This window comes from Heloderma suspectum, chromosome 6 (genome assembly GCF_057233095.1).
Source record: "Heloderma suspectum isolate Gila_16-S chromosome 6, 16-S_ref, whole genome shotgun sequence".
Lineage (NCBI taxonomy): Eukaryota > Metazoa > Chordata > Lepidosauria > Squamata > Helodermatidae > Heloderma > Heloderma suspectum.
The window spans coordinates 56549807-56569280 of record NC_139463.1 but is presented as its reverse complement, the minus strand read 5'-3'; the positions used below and the strand labels follow the sequence as shown (position 1 = coordinate 56569280).

The window sequence follows — 19474 nt, the reverse complement described above, 5'->3', positions numbered from 1 at the left end:
GCAAATCACTGGGACAAACTTCTCCTTCCAGGGGCAGACCCCCCTTTTTGCACCTTATTAAGGAAACACAATGCAACACTACTAACACTACAACACGCATGTTTGATCTTCTTTGGGATCTGACCGTACGCTGGGCAGCTATTCACCTGGCAAGCTGCAGTAGGGTCTAGTCCCCTTCTTCAATTCTCCAGTTGCAGGTCTGACCATACGCAGGGGGACAGTCTCCCCGTGTGTCCACAGTAAGGTCTAGCCTGAGTCTTCTTACTGCTTTTTCAGAATGATTTTTAAAGGATTTTTAGGATTTCTGTTTACAGTCTACTTTCCCCCTCTCGCTCTCTTGACTCGTGTCTAATGTATCCAGGGTTTAATTCTAGCTGCTTTCATAGCTGCAGGGGTGGAAAGTATGACAGTTTTCAGTCTTCTCCATCTGGGAGTCAAAGGGTTATTTTTCCCTCTTTAACTCATACTTTAACTCTTAGTTGGAAAGGATGAACTTCTGTGATGGGAATGGCTTATTTTCTAAGACAAAGCGACGCTGGGCTTGAAGAACTTTGTTCAGTGTTTGGACTTCTTGTTTAAGGTTAACGTTTGCTTGCTTTTGATGCTGCTCCAGGGTCAATTATGAAGTCAATGTCACGGCCCCTCACAGTCAATGTCACGGCCCCTCTCAAGCTGTCTCCCTCTTCGCCCATTCTGGCCCCTTTGGTTTTCTCTTTTGTGTATTTGATTTATTTTATTTGGGCATTCATGCCACTAATGTCCATCTTGTCCACACTGGGCACACTGGTTCTTTTTTAAGAATCTTCTGCCTCTGCCGGGTCTTCTTCTTTTTTCTTTCGTCCACGTCTTCTTGGGCCTCTGGGTTGAAGGAGGGGGGTATACTGGCGATAGGCATTTGAAAGACGCTCCAAGCACGCTCTGGGGCCTCGGTGGCACCTTGCAGCACTTTAGACACTTTGCTCATATTAATTGACTTCTTTATACCTGCCTTTACGGCTTTTAACAGCAGGGTTTGATACTGGGTGAGGCGCTCTAGCCCCACTTGTGTTTTGGGATTCCAGCGGGGGGGTTACTTACAAGGAGACTTTATTGGGTAACTTACAGCACACAGGCGTACTTAATTGTTGGATCAGACAGCTTCTCTGAACCACGAGCTATTGGGCTAAATGGGTTTTATACCATACATGTTACCCATGAGGCAGCACAACACTAGGAAGCATTTTCAGCATAGGCTAGAAGTGTTTGGTTCTCAGGCACAGCTTCCTGTAAACAACTTCGCTTCTCAGCAAAGTGCTTGATAACACTTTTATTCATTAGTATGGGAAGACAAATTTTTTCTCTTTCTTTTGCTTTCTTTTTCTTTGCTGATCTGTCTGTATTGCAGATCATGTTTCAAACTTTTTATATAAAACTTTCTGCTCCATGCACCAGCCTTGTCTCTTTATTTGTCTTTTTCAAGTTAAACTCACTTACTTAAACTTTTTTGCCTTACACTAGTCCCAGCGACACACATTTGGGATAGGCTCTTCTTCTCCTTCTAGTTACATTTTTTTTTATCTTAAAGAACTATTACATTATTGTGGCTACTTTACCCCAGGTAATAAGCTCCAGGCACAATCAGCTGCTTTTAATTTACCCTGGGGGCAACTATGGCCACGCTTCTTTTCTACAAATGTTTTTTTTCTTTGCCTCTTGCCTTTTCTTTTTTCTTTTTTTCCCCTTCTCTATCTGTCTGCTACTTTCTCTATTCCTTCTTTTTTACTTGCTTTTGTCTTTCTTTCCTTGTCATCCATTGGGAACCACACTTAGTATTATTTGGAGTTGCAACTAACACTAATCTGCAAATATCACATATATTTTATGATATCTAAGAAATCATAAAATATACACAACAAACTTTCTGCAATTTAACACAATGAATGGAAAGCACTTTTTGCATGGTAAGGCATGATGGAGCAGATCCAGCAATTATACTGCTCTTCTGGCATGCTCAGGGCCCATTAAAATCAAGGGACGGGCATACCCACACACGCAAGGAGTTCTAGGTCACCATTTTTGCCTCGGCAACTCTATGCTGCATGAGTTCTGGCAGAAGGAAATTAAAAGTTATAGATCAAACTCGGCCTGCTGTACACTGAGCTGACTACAAACATAGACACAAGGTCTACAGCGATGAGAGTTCAAGTTTATCCAAAGCTTCACAGCACTGTCCACGGCAAGTCTTTGACAATTTAAAATTTTAGTCCATGTGCAGAGTGTCTCTAAAAAGCCCAATGATGGAGGCAAACAGAGAAGGCTCTGGGCAATGAAGATGAGATGTTTTCAGCAAAGGCTCTCCACTTTTGCATCAGTTTAAAAAGGGAAAGTGTGGCCCTACACCTCTTCTGACAGACAAGGGCCTTTAACTTTTTAGCAAGGCCTCTGTCTAAACAGAGCGGCACAGCTCAGCTCTTTAGCCGTGACACTTTAACCTGGGCAACTCTTCTGTAAATTTTATTTTACTTCTGTCAGGTTCTCTCACAGACATTTTAAAAACTTACTCTTTTTTTTTTCTCTTCTAACCTGGTACACGAAAGCACTGAAACACTGAGTGCCGAAACTCAGGATGCTGGGGGGTGATGGGCATCGCCTTATACTTGCATTTTTCAGGCAGCCATTAAACTTCGGGGAGGCGGTGGGGTGATTTGCAGGACTTCAAAGGCAAGCTTCTCAGTTTGTTTGTATTTGTAAATCCCAAGCTTAAAACAGGACACCATGAGGTACAGGGCAGCCAAATTCTTGCTTTGGCACGGGCAACAAATAACTCGGGTCAGCTTTCTTCGCTGGGGTCTCAAACAGGAAAACAGTCTTAATTTAAAGTTGTAACATCACTGACAGCGTCAGCCAGCCAGCTACACAGATCTCGTTGTTTTTTAAGACAGTTGCTCCAATATCTTCTTTTCTTCTCAATCAGGTTGGGTCTCCCAGCTTACACAGTTTATTGCAGCTTTCAGGAGCATGGTAGTAGCGTGATTTTGGCTTGGCCAGGAACATGCTGTCTGGTTTCTCGGTCTCTTCAGCACACACACTTAGGCAGTGTAACACTGGACACTTAAATCAGTGAGATTTCTTCATTGCAGGGAATCCCACGGCAAAAGCTTAATGGTTACGCTCTTCAGAAATCATATAGCCGATGGTCAGTAGCTACAGGCTCTATGCAATTTTAACACAGTTCAAAGCTAAACACGGTTACCTTGACAGAGATCTTCAATGTGGTCTCTCCGCTTCATTCTGCTTTGGGACAGGCTTATGGCACACTTTTCACTCGAAGAGGGGTCTAGCCTGTGCTCTGGGGGCTGATTCTTCACCTTTATTTTCTATTTTGCCTTCATCTTCTGGGTCTTCATTTTCAGTTTCCATTTCTTAGGGATTTCATCTCAATTAGGCGAGGTGATGATGTTGCACAACTCAGAACGTTGTGGGCAATTTTCCTGCCCCCCCTCTCTCAGCGCGCTAGGCTAACAGCTACTTCTTCGGCCTTACACTCTCACGCTCCCACGCTTTGTTAAAAGCCAGACTGTCCTGCAACATTTTTCTAATTAACAGCCTCAGATCTTGTTCTTTTTTTTCCTCTCAGCTTGACCTTGAGCTTTTTGCTGTTTTCTCTCTCTATTCTGAATCTTTTTTAAAAAACCTTTTTCCTTCTTTGTTTGACATACATCTCAAGGGGGTGCAAGGTTTGCTTCCCCCACCACCCATAGCCTCCCTCCTAAATTGAAGACAGACACAATAAGGGAATGGGAATTGGTCAGTGAGTAAGGGGTCTCACTGGCCAACACAAGAGGATTTTACACACCACACACTTTGCTACTGGCCTGGGCACCTGGACGGTCAACGGTATGCGTCAGAAACCGCAGTAGCCGCTCACACAATCATCAATCTCTCCACTACATCCATATGTCCCTGCCACCCACCTTTCCCACTTTTTACCAGAGCGGAAAGCGGCTTCCCCAGCTTCCTCAGCTTCCTACTGAGTACTGGCGTGCTGGGTACTGGCACCCACTCAGGGGTGTGATCAGGCCCCCCTTCTACCCGCAAGGAGTAGGTTCTTTTGTATACGTATACCACCAACACTGACCTTCTTCATAAGGCGGGGCCCTCTTTTTTTCTGCCCAGTGGCCTTTCTCCCTAAAGGCGGGGCCCTCTTTTTCCCATATACTTGCCTTTCTCCTGAAGGCTTCCAATGTGGGTTTCAACTCAATTGCAGCTGCGATACAGGCAGGGCTCAAGTTCCTTCCTCCGCTTCCCAAGGTTCTCTTGCTGCTCGCTGCCGTTTGGGCGATCCCGGTGCAGGCTTTCTCCCATTCACTTGACAAAAAGGTCGGTGGCGCCAAGAAAGGGAGGCATGCGCCGAGCTCATCTTCCCGGTGCGGCGATCAAGAGCAGGCAACTGCCACCTCTCTGTCTCAGAGCCTGCCACACCCGAGTCACGGCACCATTTATGTTGCAGAACCCAGAGTCAGAGAGACCACGGAGTGAAGGAAAAAGAGATTCTTTATTTAACGTGCGGGCTTAAGGCTGGAATCATTTCCAAAGAGCCAGAAGCCCCGAAATACATCAGCACATTGGTTTTATAGACATTGTGACACATATGAAACGGCTCCTCCTCCCCCTCCCGCGTGGGGTTGCAGTCCTCAACATTTCTTCTCCTAGCACCATTGTTTATAATACAAGAACTGGGCTATAGGGTAGCCATGATAAGGAGAGAACAGAAGAGAACAGCGGAGAACAAGGTATACAATTGTATGACCTTTGACAAGATAAGGAATTCCTGTGTCTCGTCAGCTTACAACAATATATTCAAGGGAGAAAGAGCTCAGCAAGAACATGAAGCATGAGACTGCATGAGGCTACTTAGTCTGATCCCCGATATGGCTGCTACACTGTAACAAGCTAAAGCAAAATAACATAATTGATATGACAAAAGCCAGTTGCAAGACAGGAGGTTTCTATTGTCATAATTTCAAGCTTTTTCTTGTAGTGGATTTTTGCAAAAATGTTTTTGTACAGATCTTATAGGGCTTTGGATTTGTAATATTGCAAGTAGGTACGTGTAGCATTGGCACATGTCACATAAGTGTGTATGTAGGTTCCTAGGCCTCAATCCAGTTCTAATTATGGGCAGCTAGTCACATTTAGCAACTGGTGGCTCCTGAAAGAGGCTGTTCATCTGCATCAAAAGACACATCCAGCCAATTCAGTGGATCATGGAAGAGGTTCATGGTGCATCTGAGGATACACATCCACATTCATAGCTGCATCCACATGGAAGGCAGCTTTTATATATGGATCTCCCTTGCTGAATTGGTGTCAGGGTGCCCCTGTTGCCTACTGAATCCTCCAATAGCCAGAATCAACACTCAGACAAAAGGGCTGCTTTCCAAGGCTTTAATTCCATTCATCCTAATGAAGCGTACAGAAGCCTGAGACTCAGAGGAACTACAAAGGAACAGCCATCTAGGGGTTTCTAAGGATTAGGATGTCAGTTGATCTCCGTTTGGGAGAAACACAGCAATTCTCTGAACTTAAGAGGTGGAAGGGGAAGATCTCCCCCTCTCCTGTGATGCTTCTGGGCACAGCTGCTGACGTTGAGCCAATCAGGCTGAGCGCCTAAGCTCTGCTCCTGCAATCTCTCACTTGTGCCTGTGCGTGTCTAAAAGTTCAAGTTGTCCCTCCCTCTCCATGCCTGGGTCACTGTCGCTCCCAGGGATGTGAGCGGGGGGGCGGGGCCTCCCCCTCCAGCTGCGCCTCTGAAATCTGAGAGAGTTCCTCCCCCACGAATTGTATCTCCTGCTCAGAATCAGAGCTGCCTTGGGACTCTATGGGCTCAGATACAACCCTGACAATTGTTGTGTTAGTCTTCAGCAGGAGAGGTATGTGAAGGAAGGCAGCTTTAAACTTGCCCAGGAAGCATCAACATGACTTGCAATGGAAGAAGTCATAGTTAAGATGTTTAACAAACGCACGCTTAATTTTAGAATCCAGATCTCTTTTAAAAATAGCATGAGCTTTTCCCTTATTTATGGAGTTCTAAGGGTGGGGGGTGGGGGATTGATGGAAGTAAGGGCCTTGTTATCAATTATTTGCCATCTGTTCTTGATTCAGGGAAGCTCTAACATTTTTAGTAGCAAGAATAGCTCATGTGTAGCATTTTTACTTTATAAAAAAAAGTGAGGTTTTTTTTCCCCCTTTTAAACAAAGCATGCTTATCTGAAACCAGTAAGTAGTTATGCTGGAAGTCCATAAGGTTCAGAAACACTACTCCTGACTTCTGGATCCATATTATTCACTATGCAGTTTTCAAACATCTCCACAATGATGCCAAGTAGTTTGAGGACCCAGTCAAATAAATTCTGGGATTGCTACACTACAGAGGTAGCCTCCACCATTGTACTGATAGGGGCACGGTATGGTGGGTGGGGGGCACCTGTCAATCACATGTTCTTCCTCTTCCATGAAGGGCTTCATGCTACATTTCTTAGCATTTCTTTTATGTGGCCAACTTTGAAACCCATGGGTACCATGGGGAGGCACTGGGGACCCACATAGCTTCTTAGTTGGTTCTGGCCATGAGAATAAGGAACCTGCCCTTTCTTTTTAAATAAAAATTGAGACTCAGGAATACAAAATTTTAGCAATGCTGTTATTCAAGAAGAAAACTCAGTATTGTTTACTGTGGTTTTAATGTTTTATATATTTTGTATTATTGTGTGCTCTTTGGTTTTAATTTTTATGAACCTCCTAGAGAGCTTTGACTACTGGGAGGTGTAGAAATGAAATAAATAAATAAACTGAAAATATACTTAACATTGACTCTTTAACAAATTGCTTCTCTCTCTCTCTCTCTCTCTCTCTCTCTCTCTCCCCCCCCCCCCCCCACATACTTTTATTCTAGCTGGAGGATGAAGCTCTCAAATACATTGGGGCACACTGTCCTGAATTGGTGACTTTGAATTTGCAGACCTGCTTGGTAAGCAAGTGGCCCACATAAATCCAAATGTTTCTGTTTTTCTGAACATGCAGAGGCCATATAAACTGAATTATTGCAGCTTGACACCCACATCCCAAGGAATGTTCTCCCATCACCTTCAGAACTTTGGGATGGCTTGGCAGAGATGCACTTCCAGTAGTTTGCTGTTCACCTTATTTTTTATTAGCAAATACCCACAATATTGTGAATGGGGAAGTATGAAGATAGGCTGTAGCCAAGGGGATGGGCAAGTGTTGGTTCTTCTTTGTGGTCTCCATGCATCACACACATGGGCTCTGTGCCTGCACGGAGCCTCGATTTGGGAAATCCCTATAGCTGAGGAATATTTTTGGCAGGAACCCTCCCCCAAGAAACAGAGGTCTCATGTTTCAGAGGCCTCCGCAAAATCCTCAAGTATGGCCTCAAAGTGACCCGCATCACTGAAGCAGTCGGCTCCAGCAGCAGAGCATGCAGTTCCACTGACATCTGGTCGCTCGTTGTCGCTTTTGGTGGCTAAGAAGCTCGCGAAGAAAGCAAAGACTCTAAAGTTATCCATCGATGAGCAAAAAAGAAAGAAAGAGAAAGAGAAGAGAGCCAGTGTAGTGTAGTGGTGAGAGTGACGGACTGGGAGCCGGGAGATCTGGGTTCTAGTCCCCACTTGGCCATGGAAGCTCACTGGGTGACTTTGGGCCAGTCACAGACTCTCAGCCCAACCTACCTCACAGGGTTGTTGTTGTGAGGATACAACGGTGAGGAGGAGGATAATGTAAGCCGCCTTGGGTTCCTTGCGAGAGGGAGAAAGGCGGGGTATAAATGCAATAAATAAATAAAATAAATAAAGAGAAGCTGTCTATTTCTCCTCCTCCTCCACTTTTAGACTCTCCAGTACCGACTGTCTCAGCTCTGGTACTGATGGCTTCGATACAGATTGTAGATACAGGCCATCTGGTATCCTGAAATACGTGACCCCTCACCGGTTCGGTCACATTTGTCTACACCACCGCGGGTACAACACTATCCTCCACTGACTTGTCATGATGCCCCACGCTCAAGGGAAAGATCTCCAGATCGTTTACATTTGACCGTAGAATGCACCCTTATAGATATGGAGATTATCGTGCTAGATCTAGGTCACCGATGCGAGAGTGGGACCGATATTCTGATTACCACAATCCACCTAGGCGATCTAATCATTGGGAAGATTGGGAACAGTATGACCAAGACAGATAATCGCAATCGTACACGCTGTTTCCCGCCTCCCAGCTGAGCAGAGCAGAGCAAGCTGGTCCAGAGACTACAGAAGCAGGCAAGCTCCCAGAGAGCGAGTGAACAGAGCGAGCGAACAGGGGGAGCAAACAGGAGTTGGCCAGGGGAGGTCAAGGGGGAGGCTCCTAACATTTTTTTTTTTATTTTTTTAGCTAACTTTTTTCCATTTATTTCTCTTGTAACACACACTTTCACACCAGTGGGACTCTGCTTTTAACCTCTACTGAGTAGAGGAGCAGGCACAGGCTAGTCTAGAACAATCACAAAGCTAGACACAAAAAGGGAAAAGAAGCTATGGAAGGACAAGACTCACCAGTGGTGGTGACCTGCAAGGTGTGTGCAATGTTTGTTTTCTTGCCTGAGAACAACATGGCCTACACCTGCAACCAGTGCAAGTGGATCACGCTGCTGGAAGAAAAAGTAAGTGGACTGGAGCAGCGACTGTCGACCCTCCGGGGAATAAGAGAACATGAAGAGTTCTTGGGACAGAATGGGGGAACTACAGCAGCAAAGGGAAGACCAGAAGCTTGAAGAGCAACAGCAAGATGAGGCAGTGGGAAATGCTGAGGTGAAGAAAAATGGAGTAGAGGATACTCCTTGGAAAAGGGTGACAGGAGAAGAAGAACTAGACGCCACTGTGCACCAGTGGAAGCAGTGGAGCTGTGGAACCGATTCCAGGTACTTGCAGATGAGACTGGAGGACAGCCTGCAGAGGAAGTATCACAGGGGAACCTGCATGAGAGTGAGCAAGAGGCTGAAGGTCAGTCAAACAGAGGCGATGAAACCCAGGCCTACAAGAAGAAGAAGAGAAGAGTGGTAGTAGTGGGAGACTCCTTGCTGCGTGGGATCGAGACCCAAGTATGTCGCGAAGACCCGTGGACTCGCCAGGTATGTTGTCTCCCAGGAGGACAGATTAGAGACATGACTGAAAGGTTGCCTGCACTCATAAAGCCCACTGACAGGTATCCCTTTCTTCTCATGTGGGAACAAATGATACCGCCAAGCGGAGCTACGAAGCGATCACGTCAGACTTTGAAGCTCTGGGAAGGAAACTCAAGAACTTTGGGGCCCCGATAATTTTCTCATCCATCCTTCCGGTAGTTAGAAGAGGGACAGAAAGGGAATGAAAAATACTCCAGGTGAATGACTGGCTACGAAGGTGGTGCCGACGAGAGAGATTTGGATTCTGGGACCACGGGCTATACTTCCTGGAAGATGGGCTGTTGGCTAGGGACGGGTTGCACCTCACAAAGGATGGGAAGAATGTGTTTGGCCACAGCATGAAGAACTTCATCAGGAGGGCTTTAAACTGAATCCTACGGGGAAGGGAGATGTAATGTTGGGGGTAACAATGGACGTAGGCGCATGCACTGCAACGGAGAGAACAGCTCTGATAGCGCCCAATAATAGTCTTCAGATACATGTAGGAAGAAAGCCAGACCATGAAGCACATGGTCTTCGATGTCTATATACTAATGCCCAGAGTATGGGAAACAAACAGAACGAACTTGAACTCGTAATACAAGAGGGAAATTATGACCTGATAGGTATAACTGAGACTTGGTGGGATGACTCTCATGACTGGAATACAGCAATTGAAGGATATAACTTGTTCAAAAAGAACAGGAGGAACAGAAAGGGAGGTGGGGTTGCACTGTATGTGAAAAATACATATCTCTGCACAGAAATACAGGAGGATGAGCTTGGTAGCCCCATCGAGAGCATCTGGGTGGAAATAAATGGAGCAAAGAATAAGGAACCTGGTGGTCGGAGTCTACTACCGGCCACCCAATCAAGGAGAAGACAAGGATGAAACTTTTGAAAAGCAAATAGCCAATGTTTTAAGGAAGCATGATGTAGTAGTAATGGGGGACTTCAATTTCCCCGATATTTGTTGGGAGACAAATGCTGCAAAACATGGCCCCTCCAGGAAATTCCTGACTTGTGTGGCGGATAACTTCCTCCTACAGAAAGTAGAGGAAGGAACTAGAGGATCGGCTATCCTTGACTTGATCCTAACCAACAGAGATGACTTAGTGGATAAAGTAGCAGTTACAGGAACTCTGGGGGAAGCGACCATGTTGTACTTGAGTTCTTGGTTCTAAGGGAAGCAAAAGCTGAGTGTAGTCAAATGCGTACCCTAGGAAAGCTGATTTTAATAAACTCAGAACACTGATCAGTAAGGTCCCATGGCAAGTAACGCTAACGAGAAAAGGAGTCCAAGATGGGTGGGAGCTTTTAAAAAAGGAAATTCTCAAGGCACCATTACAAACAATTCCAACACGAAGAAAAGGTGGAAGACAACAGAAGAAGCCAGTGTGGCTTCACAAAAAGCTTAGGGATGACCTGAAAACAAAAAAGGACACACATAGGAAGTGGAAAGAAGGCCAAGTAACAAAGGAAGAGTACAGGCAGGTAGCACAGAATTGCAGGGATGGCGTCAGGAAGGCTAAAGCTGAGAATGAACTGAGGTTAGCAAGGGATGCTAAAAACAACAAAAAGGCTTTCTTCAGCTACATGCTTAGTAAAAGGCAGAGGAAAGAAATGGTGGTTCAGCTATTAAATAAGGATGGCAAAACGATAACAGATGACAAAGAAAAGGCAGAGGTGCTCAATTCCTACTTTGGCTCAGTCTTCTCCCAAAAGAGGGTCTATGACCCCCCTGGCAAAGGCGAAGTACAGGCTGAAGGGGCAGGATTGCAGCTTGAGATCGATAGGCATATGGTCAAGGAACACCTAATGACTTTGAATGAGTTCACCTCTCCAGGGCCAGATGAACTGCATCCTAGAGTAATAAAGTTACTGGCAGAAGAACTCTCAGAACTGCTGTCTATTCTCTTTGAGAAATCATGGAGGATGGGGGAAGTGCCAGATGACTGGAGGAGGGCTAACATTGTCCCTATCTTCAAAAAGGGTAAAAAGGAGGAACCTGGGAACTACAGACCAGTCAGTCTGACATCAATCCCTGGGAAAATTCTGGAGTAGATGATAAAACAATCCATCTGGAAGCCCCTTGACAACAATGCCGTGATTACTCGAAACCAACATGGATTTGTCAAAAACAAGTCCTGCCAGACAAATCTGATCTCATTTTTTGATCAAGTCACCTCCCTTGTAGACCGTGGGAATGCTGTAGACATCATATACCTCGACTTCAGCAAAGCTTTCGACAAAGTGCCCCATGATATCCTGATGAGCAAACTAGCTCAAAGTGGGCTAGATGAAACAACGATCCGGTGGATCCACAGTTGGCTACAGAATTGGACTCAAACAGTGCTTATCAATGGGACCTTCTCAAACTGGGGAGAGGTAATGAGTGGGGTACCGCAGGGCTCAGTCCTGGGCCCAGTGCTCTTCAACATTTTTATGAATGACTTGGAGGAGGAGGTGCAGGGAATGCTGATCAGATTTGCAGATGACACAAAATTGGGCGGGATAGCTAATACTTTGGAAGACAGAAACAAAATTCAAAGTGATCTGGATAGACTGGAGCGCTTGGCAGAAAACAACAGAATGACATTTAACAGGGATCAATGCCAAGTTCTGCGCCTAGGAAAAAGAAACCAAATGCACAGTTACAAGATGGGGGATACGTGGCTCAACCACACTACAAGCGAGAAGGATCTTGGAATTGTGGTCGATCACAAGCTAAATATGAGCCAACAATGTGATGTGGCTGCAAAAAAGGCAAATGCTCTTTTGGGCTGCATTAATAGAAGCATAGCTTCCTAATCCCAGGAAGTACTAGTTCCCTTCTACTCAGCACTGGTTAGGCCTCATCTGGAGTCCTGTGTCCAGTTCTGGGCACCACACTTTAAGAAGGATGCAGACAAACTGGAGAGGGTTCAGAGGAGGGCAACAAAGATGATCAGGGGACTGGAAACAAAGCCCTATGAAGAGAGACTGAAAGAACTGGGCATGTTTAGCCTTGAGAAGAGAAGACTGAGGGGAGATAGATAGCGCTCTTCAAGGACTTGAAAGGTTGTCACAGAGAAGAAGGCCAGGATCTCTTCTTGATCATCCCAGAGTGCAGGACACGGAATAATGGGCTCAAGTGACAGGAAGCCAGATTGCGGCTGAACATCAGGAAAAACGTCCTGACTGTAAGAGCAATACAACAATGGACCCAATTTCCTAGGGAGGTGGTGGGCTCTCCCACACTGGAGGCGTTCAAGACGAGGCTGGACAGCCATCTGTCAGGGATGCTCTGACTTGGATTCCTACATTGAGCAGGGGGTTGGACTCGATGGCCTTGTAAGCCCCTTCCAACCCTACTATTCTATGATTCTATCTGGGAGCTCCAATTCCTCGATACTGAACGGCCCTCTGTAGACATGCATGGCTCCGCTCAGCTGGTCTAACCCCGGAGGCCAGATTACAAATAGAAGACCTGCCTTTTGATGGGGCAGGCTTGTTTAACGCTGGCACTGATGAAGCCATGGATAATGTCCAAAAGGCCAAGACCACGGCAAGAAAAATGGGATTGGGTCTATTCTGCTTTTCTTAGTTCCCCGAAAGAACGGGAAGGTAAGAGCTATTCTGGATTTGAAGTGGCTCATACAGAAGCACTTCAAGATGGAGGCTCTCAAATCCATTGTGGTGGCCATTTCAGACCAGGATTTCCTAACTAGACCTCATGGTTTGGTTGCATCTACACAGCAGACAACTGCAGAGCTTGTTGCTTCCCTTCCAAAAGTCCCGCCTACAGTTATCCCTTCCTCAAGTCCTTCAGGCATCTTGGATATGGCTGACTCCCCATAGGCTCTCCACAAGAGTCCAGCCCAGATTGTCATCAGCATCAGTCTTCTGGAACTGAGAGCCATAGAATTGGCACTTAGCTGCTTCAAGGCCAGGATCAGCAGCCACCATGTGCTGACATGAAGCTTAGCTTGCTTAAAAAAACAAGGAGGCTCAAAATCAGGGAGGCTAAACAAGGAAACCTTGAGTTGGTGAAGGATCATGTTCTCTTTCACACAGCAGTCCATCTCGCCAGGACAGACAAGATCACGGACTGGCTGACAGGCAGAAGGTTCAGGATGCAGAATGGAGACTATACCATCAGTGAGGCACTTCAGGCAGCCCTCAATGGCTCTCTTCACCTTGCCAGAAAACACTCAGGTAACTTCCTTCATGTCAATAAATGGTTGCACAGAGGTGGCAGAAGTGGATGCTTTGTCCATCTCATGGCCCACGAGCTGTTGTATGCACTCCCACCACTTCCTTGATTCCACGAGTAATCCAGTGAGTTCAACCATTGTCAGCTGAAATGATCTTGGTGGCTCCCCATTGGCCATGGTTCCCGGATCTGGTGAACCTATCAGTTCAGGAGTGGTGGCACCATCCTGTTTGCAGGGACCGTCTCACCCAGGGCCCCTTAGTGCACCCTCAACCAGAAATGTTTCGACTGACTGTGTGGAGGCTGAACGGCAGCAGCTTGGCCACCTCAGCTATTTGGAAGAGGTCCTGAACATTCTCTTTGGTGCAGTTCCACTAGCAGAGTGTACCATAACACTTGGAAGGCCTTCATTTCCTGGTGGCGACGTTCAGGTATGGTATCAGGGGAGGCAGATTTGTCAGGTGTTCTAGAGTTCCTTCAAGCAGGGCTGCCGAAGGACCTCAGGACCAGCATGCTCAAGTGCCAGGTGGCAGCTTCAAATAGTGTCTTAGAGGTTTTATGCTAGCCGTCCCCACGTAAAGAGGTTTTAGAGGAGGGCAGCCCTCATTAATCCTCTGGTGGTACACAGATTTCCCATGTGAAGCCTGAATTGGGTGCTTCACTCTCTAATGGCTTCTCCCTTTGAACTCCTGGTCGCTTGTCCTTTTAGGTTTCTGACTATTAAGACTGTCTTCCTGGTGGTCATCACATTGGCCAGATGGTCTCTGAGTTGGGTACATTGTCATCAGATTCCTAGCCCTGTATATTCCATCACGACAAGATTCTACCTAGGACAGATCCTTCATTTATGCTTAAGGTTAGTTCATCAGCAGGAGATCCTTTTGCCTTCCTTTTGCCCAAGCCAGCCCATCCCCAGGAGAAGGACTGGATGTGCACAGAGCCCTCTATTTCTGCTTCGAGAGGACAGTTGCTATCAGGCAGACCTTGTTTGCTTCTCACCAAGACAGTTCTATGAGTAAGAAGGTCTCATCCTCTACCATTTCTAAGTGGTTAAGAAAATGTATTGCTTTGGTCTACAAATGTCTGGGGAAATCTCCGTCGGAGGTTAAGACGCACTCCCTTTGAGGAGAGGCTGCTACTGCTGTGTTCCATGGCAGTGCCTCAGTGGAGGAGATTTGCAAGGCGGCCACTTGGGCCTCTCTGCACACCCTTGTCAAGCGTTATACGACTGATTTTTATCTTCAGTAGATGCTGCCTGTGGCGGAAGGGTTCTGCAGAGGGTATATATTCACTAATCGATACACCATTTTCCCACTGAGAGAGGGACAGCTTTGGTACATCCCTAAGGTCATGGAATGCCCTCCAGAAGATATAGGAGAAAGGGACAGTTCTTATCATTAAATGTTGTTTTCTTTCTCTTCTAGAGGGCCTTCCACCCACCCTGTCTAGCTGGCGTACTTACACTCACTTACAGGCTTCTGCCTCTGCTGCATATATAGGGGTGACAGTTAGGCCTCCTGGGTTCTCCATTCCAGTTCAATGTGTCCCTTGTTTTTCCTGAGAAGGGACTGATGTTGGTGCTGTTGCACTTGTTTTGTTGTTTTGTTTCATATTACCGTTTGTTCTCTTGTTTGCTATTACTGTTTTCTTCTCTTCAACCAATTGGCTGGTTTTCCTTCAAAATAAAAGTGGCATTGTTATGCACCCTTTGGTTAGGCCCTGAGGGACTGTGTGTCTGTTGGGAAACCCTTTCCTGTTCTTTTTAAGCCCCTCACATACATACATACATACATACATATATATATATATTAAGCCCCTCTAACTCATGTTGCATTGTTTTCAGTTGGTCTGCTCTGACTAAATCTAGAACCAATCCATACTGTGTGACTTAACTAACTTTCTTAAGTTATCTCCTCTGCACTTAGGGCATTTTCCTACTTTCCAGTTGTGGCATAGTTGTAGTATGGGATGTGTTGATCTGTAGTTGCTAGATATCATGAGTGGATGTATTGCCTGGTGACAGGGGACTTGTAAGTACATGCAATAGTTGGTGAGGTAGGAAAGGAGGTGTGTGTGTGTGCGTGAGAGGGGGGGTGCTGGACGGAGTTTCTTTTATTTCTACTGCCTTGATCTGCACGTTTACATACACATTCGCACATGCACATTATATGCAAACATGTGCCTTACAAGCCTGAGGCCCATCTCTTTTTCGTGCCTAGTAACGCCCCTAGCAACAACCTCAGGTATTTTTAATATCTCACATTAGCAACTCTATCCATACTCTACCCACATACTGGATATAACTTTGATATATTGAAGAACTCTCCAAAATAGCCCTAATGTTAACATTTAGTATATCCATCTGGTTTGGGTTTGCCTGTGCCCATGAGGCCTTTCAAAGTTTGTTTGCAGGACAGGGTTGGGTTGGACTGTTTGGTTGGTGTTGTCTTCAAGTTTAATTTTTTTGTGTTAAAAATACTGTGTGTATGTGTGTGTGTTTAAAAAAAAAAGCTGGAAAAGGAAGCACATTTTTGTCTTGCAACAAAATATCCTGTACCAGTTTGTGGTGATGCCAAAAATGGAAGTTTCGCCCAAAAAAGGAACTGATTTTGGGAAGCTGTGTGCAGTTTGCATCCTGCTTCTTTACATGTTAGCCAGTTAGTCATCCATCCAATGTTTCACTGCCAAAATGGTTTCAGTATGGTTAACTAAATACTTTTAAAGATGCAATTTTAGGATTTGCAGAACTTATGTGTCCAAAGGCACCACCCAGAACCTTGTTTCTCACTACTAATGACTTTGACCACCCCCTCCTTTTGTAGCAAATAACAGATGACGGCCTGATTACAATATGTAGAGGGTGCCATAAGCTGCAGTCTCTATGTGCCTCTGGCTGCTCCAACATCACCGATGCCATCTTGAATGCCTTGGGGCAAAACTGCCCGAGGCTCAGGTAAGTAATTTTATCTGGGTGGTTATGTGGGAGCATATAGGGTTAAAATGTGAGCATGTGATGCATGTTGGGTAAAAAATGGATTACATGAGAGGAATCAAAAGCTCATGGAAGGTTGTCAGCATATGGAAGGGACTGGGGCAAAGAAGAATATAATAGTTAGTTAGCTATTTATACTTGTAATCTATCCCATATGTTTGTGGGAGCAACCATTTTTAAAAGCATAAAAATGCCATTGCACAGAATAGAACATCCCATTAAAATATTACTAATAGTCCCTTCTCCCCCCCCCAACCCCCCCCCCGGCAAGCTTCATAGTTCAGAAACACCAGTATGAATCATCCCCAAATGATAACATGAGCTTAAAATGAATTGGACTTAGAGCAATTGAAGCCCTATAAAATATGAGGCATTGTGGGGAATTAGAAAGTAAGATTGAAATATATAGGATGGGAGCATTACGAGATTGCTGCCTAGGGATGAGCTGGAGGGGTTTTCTCAAATATGCGAGGCAAGCAGGCAGGGTGGATATTTTCCTTGCCGCTTTAAGTATTTCTGGGGCTATACTAGAAGCATGGTAAGAATCTTAAAGATGGAAAGAGATGTGTAGCTTCTGGGCTTTGATGAGCTTTGTTTATTTCATCCACATTTGTTGGATAGGATTGCTGTTACTCAGAATAAGCCCATTTACATGGGAAGCCCATGTAAATCACCCTCAGCTACTTTGAAGTAGGAAGCCTAGGGATTCCACCTCCACATACACCATATGTGTGACGTTTCAGAAATGGGCTCTGAAAAGCAAAACATTGTTAATCCATTGTATTTTATTTTCTGTGCAGAATATTGGAAGTAGCTCGGTGTTCTCAGCTCACAGATGTGGGCTTTACCACTCTGGCTCGGGTAAGCACCTATATCTGTTGTTTGTTTCCTAGGTACATTTGCATGTGGGTTCAGGCTATTCAGGATGATACAGGCCCTTGCAATCTGTTTCTGATACACGTGATTTCAGGGCTAGCTTTACCACAACATGGCCTCTTGTTGGCTGCCTTGGCAAGGGGGCAGGTCCTGCTTCAAGGGTCCTGTACAGGTCCTGCTACAGCCTTGGAGACTACTATGCTACTGCTCAGGGCTGCAGGTAGGAGCAGAAATGAGAGACCAGGCAGCAGGCATGGTATCCCACATGTCCAGATGGGGCGGGCAAACTGCCCAGTGGGTCTTGAGCCAGATATGCATGAATGAGAGGAGCAGTAGCAGCCGGGGGAGTGGGTTGCAGGGGAGGGGGTAGGGAAGAAAGCTCACTAAAGGCCGAATTAGATGTGGCGGGGCTGTCGTTCACATGTCTGTCCTGTTCATATATATGAAGCAAGGTATATGGTATGTTACTTTAATGGTAAAAGGAGCATGCAGGAAGGAGATGTAGAATCCTTTCCCCTCTTGTACTTTACCTCTCCGCAGTTGGTTCTTTCTGGCTATTTCTCTCTCTTCCTTGCTCCAATACCAGAAGTGACCTGGGAATGAGGAAAAGTGGCTAGAGCAGGGGTGGGCAACTGCGGGAGATCCAGGGCATATTTGCGGCCTCCGAACCACTCACAGGCTGCGCCACTGCACTGGTGCCAACTTGTTTTTTAATGGCAGTACCAAAATGGAGTGTCAAAAGGGTCAAATTCATGCAAGCTAAATTTGACCCTTTGGGCGATCCGTAGCTGCCATGGATACCATGTTAAGCCAGATACTGGTTTGAGTGACCAAGGACATAGAGTAAAGGAGGACTGCATCAGATTCAACAAGAACCAGGGCCAAGCAGAATGGATGGTGTTCACAAGCAACTTTTTAGACCTTTATAATATGGTAACTTCTCAGAAGCTTGGCTGGGACTGAATGGAAGGCATATTAATTTGTACTGTTAATTTGAGCTTCAGTGCCCTTCATGTCCCTCTCTCCACCCATAACAGCCATCCCCTACCTCCACCCCCTGCAGCCCTCCTGTCCCCTAGTCTCTCTAGCTCTACACCAGACTTTCCCAACCTTGGGTCCCCAAGGACCCACGTGGTTAGACCACAGTGCCCATCACCCTTGACCATTGGCCATGCTGGCTGTGGATGATGCGAGGTGTAGTCCAACACCCAGTGGCAGCAGTTGGTGGGGCGGAGGGATTGCCAAAGGCAGAGCTGTCTTTTGAATTCCCAGTGGCCCATGCCACAAAAGGAAGACACTGAGGCACATGAATTATAAGAGCATAAGTGGAGGGAATCCTCACAGCCACACAAAAGCACTCCTTTGGACCCATGTTCTCCTGTTCAAGCAACAACTCCCATTGCATGGAGAATCGGGTGACTTTAAGATCTTGAGTGCAAAAAGGGAGAATCCATACAGCCACACAAGGTGGTGGTGGTGGCGGTGATGATGATCCATTGCAACCCACTGGGGACACTGAGAGAGCATGACTGCAAAGCTGACTGTATGGGGGTGGGGATGAATAATGACGATGACAATGATGGTGATATCCTCAGGGTCACACAGAAAAGCAGTCTTTGGAACCCAGCAGCAACTTCCGAGAACATCCAAAATCCATCCTTTTGCATAAGCATCCCCACTGCAGCCTGTCTCCATACCTCCTTAGAAATAACAGTGAGAAGCAGCATAGTACAAAAATCCAGTTGATGCTTAGCTACTCACAGATAAGGAGGAATGCAAGCCTGGGCAGCAATAGGCTCTGTCTTCATCCAACAGCCATTTCTGCTGCTGCTTTCCGATGTGGGGACACAGATGTGTCCCCACACTAGTCTTCTAAAACAAAACATAAAGAAGGGAAAGCCAGGCACAAAAGAGGCAGGCAGGCAGCCAGGGTTGGCTATTGAGCCCCTTCACTGCGCCCCATTTTCACCCATTCCAGTGGGTCCTGGGGTTGGGGGGAGAGCTGATTTATGCCCACGTATGGCACCAAGGCAGAGCGTTCCCTCCTGATTCTCTGCCTCACCGCCTCCTTCCAAGGCACCCAACACGTATGCGCAGTCCTGATGAGAGGCGGAAAGGCGATCGCTCCCATCCTGGAGCAGGAAGTAAGAAGAGCAGTACTGCACACAGGGCTTTTGAGGCAATTTTAATCAATAAAAAGGGTATCTTTAAAGAA

At 46.0% G+C, this 19474-nt stretch overlaps 1 protein-coding gene across 2 annotated transcripts in view; it reads left to right on the top strand.

Moving 5' to 3' along the window:
- FBXL20 (F-box and leucine rich repeat protein 20) overlaps positions 1 to 19474 on the top strand; it is a 106530-nt gene that overhangs the window by 72782 nt on the left and 14274 nt on the right. For both annotated transcript variants that reach the window (XM_084804490.1, XM_084804491.1), the window contains 3 exons: positions 6935 to 7009; positions 16214 to 16344; positions 17184 to 17244. In XM_084804490.1, the coding sequence (XP_084660616.1) occupies positions 6935 to 7009; positions 16214 to 16344; positions 17184 to 17244 (267 nt within the window). The remainder of the gene's footprint in view (positions 1 to 6934; positions 7010 to 16213; positions 16345 to 17183; positions 17245 to 19474) is intronic.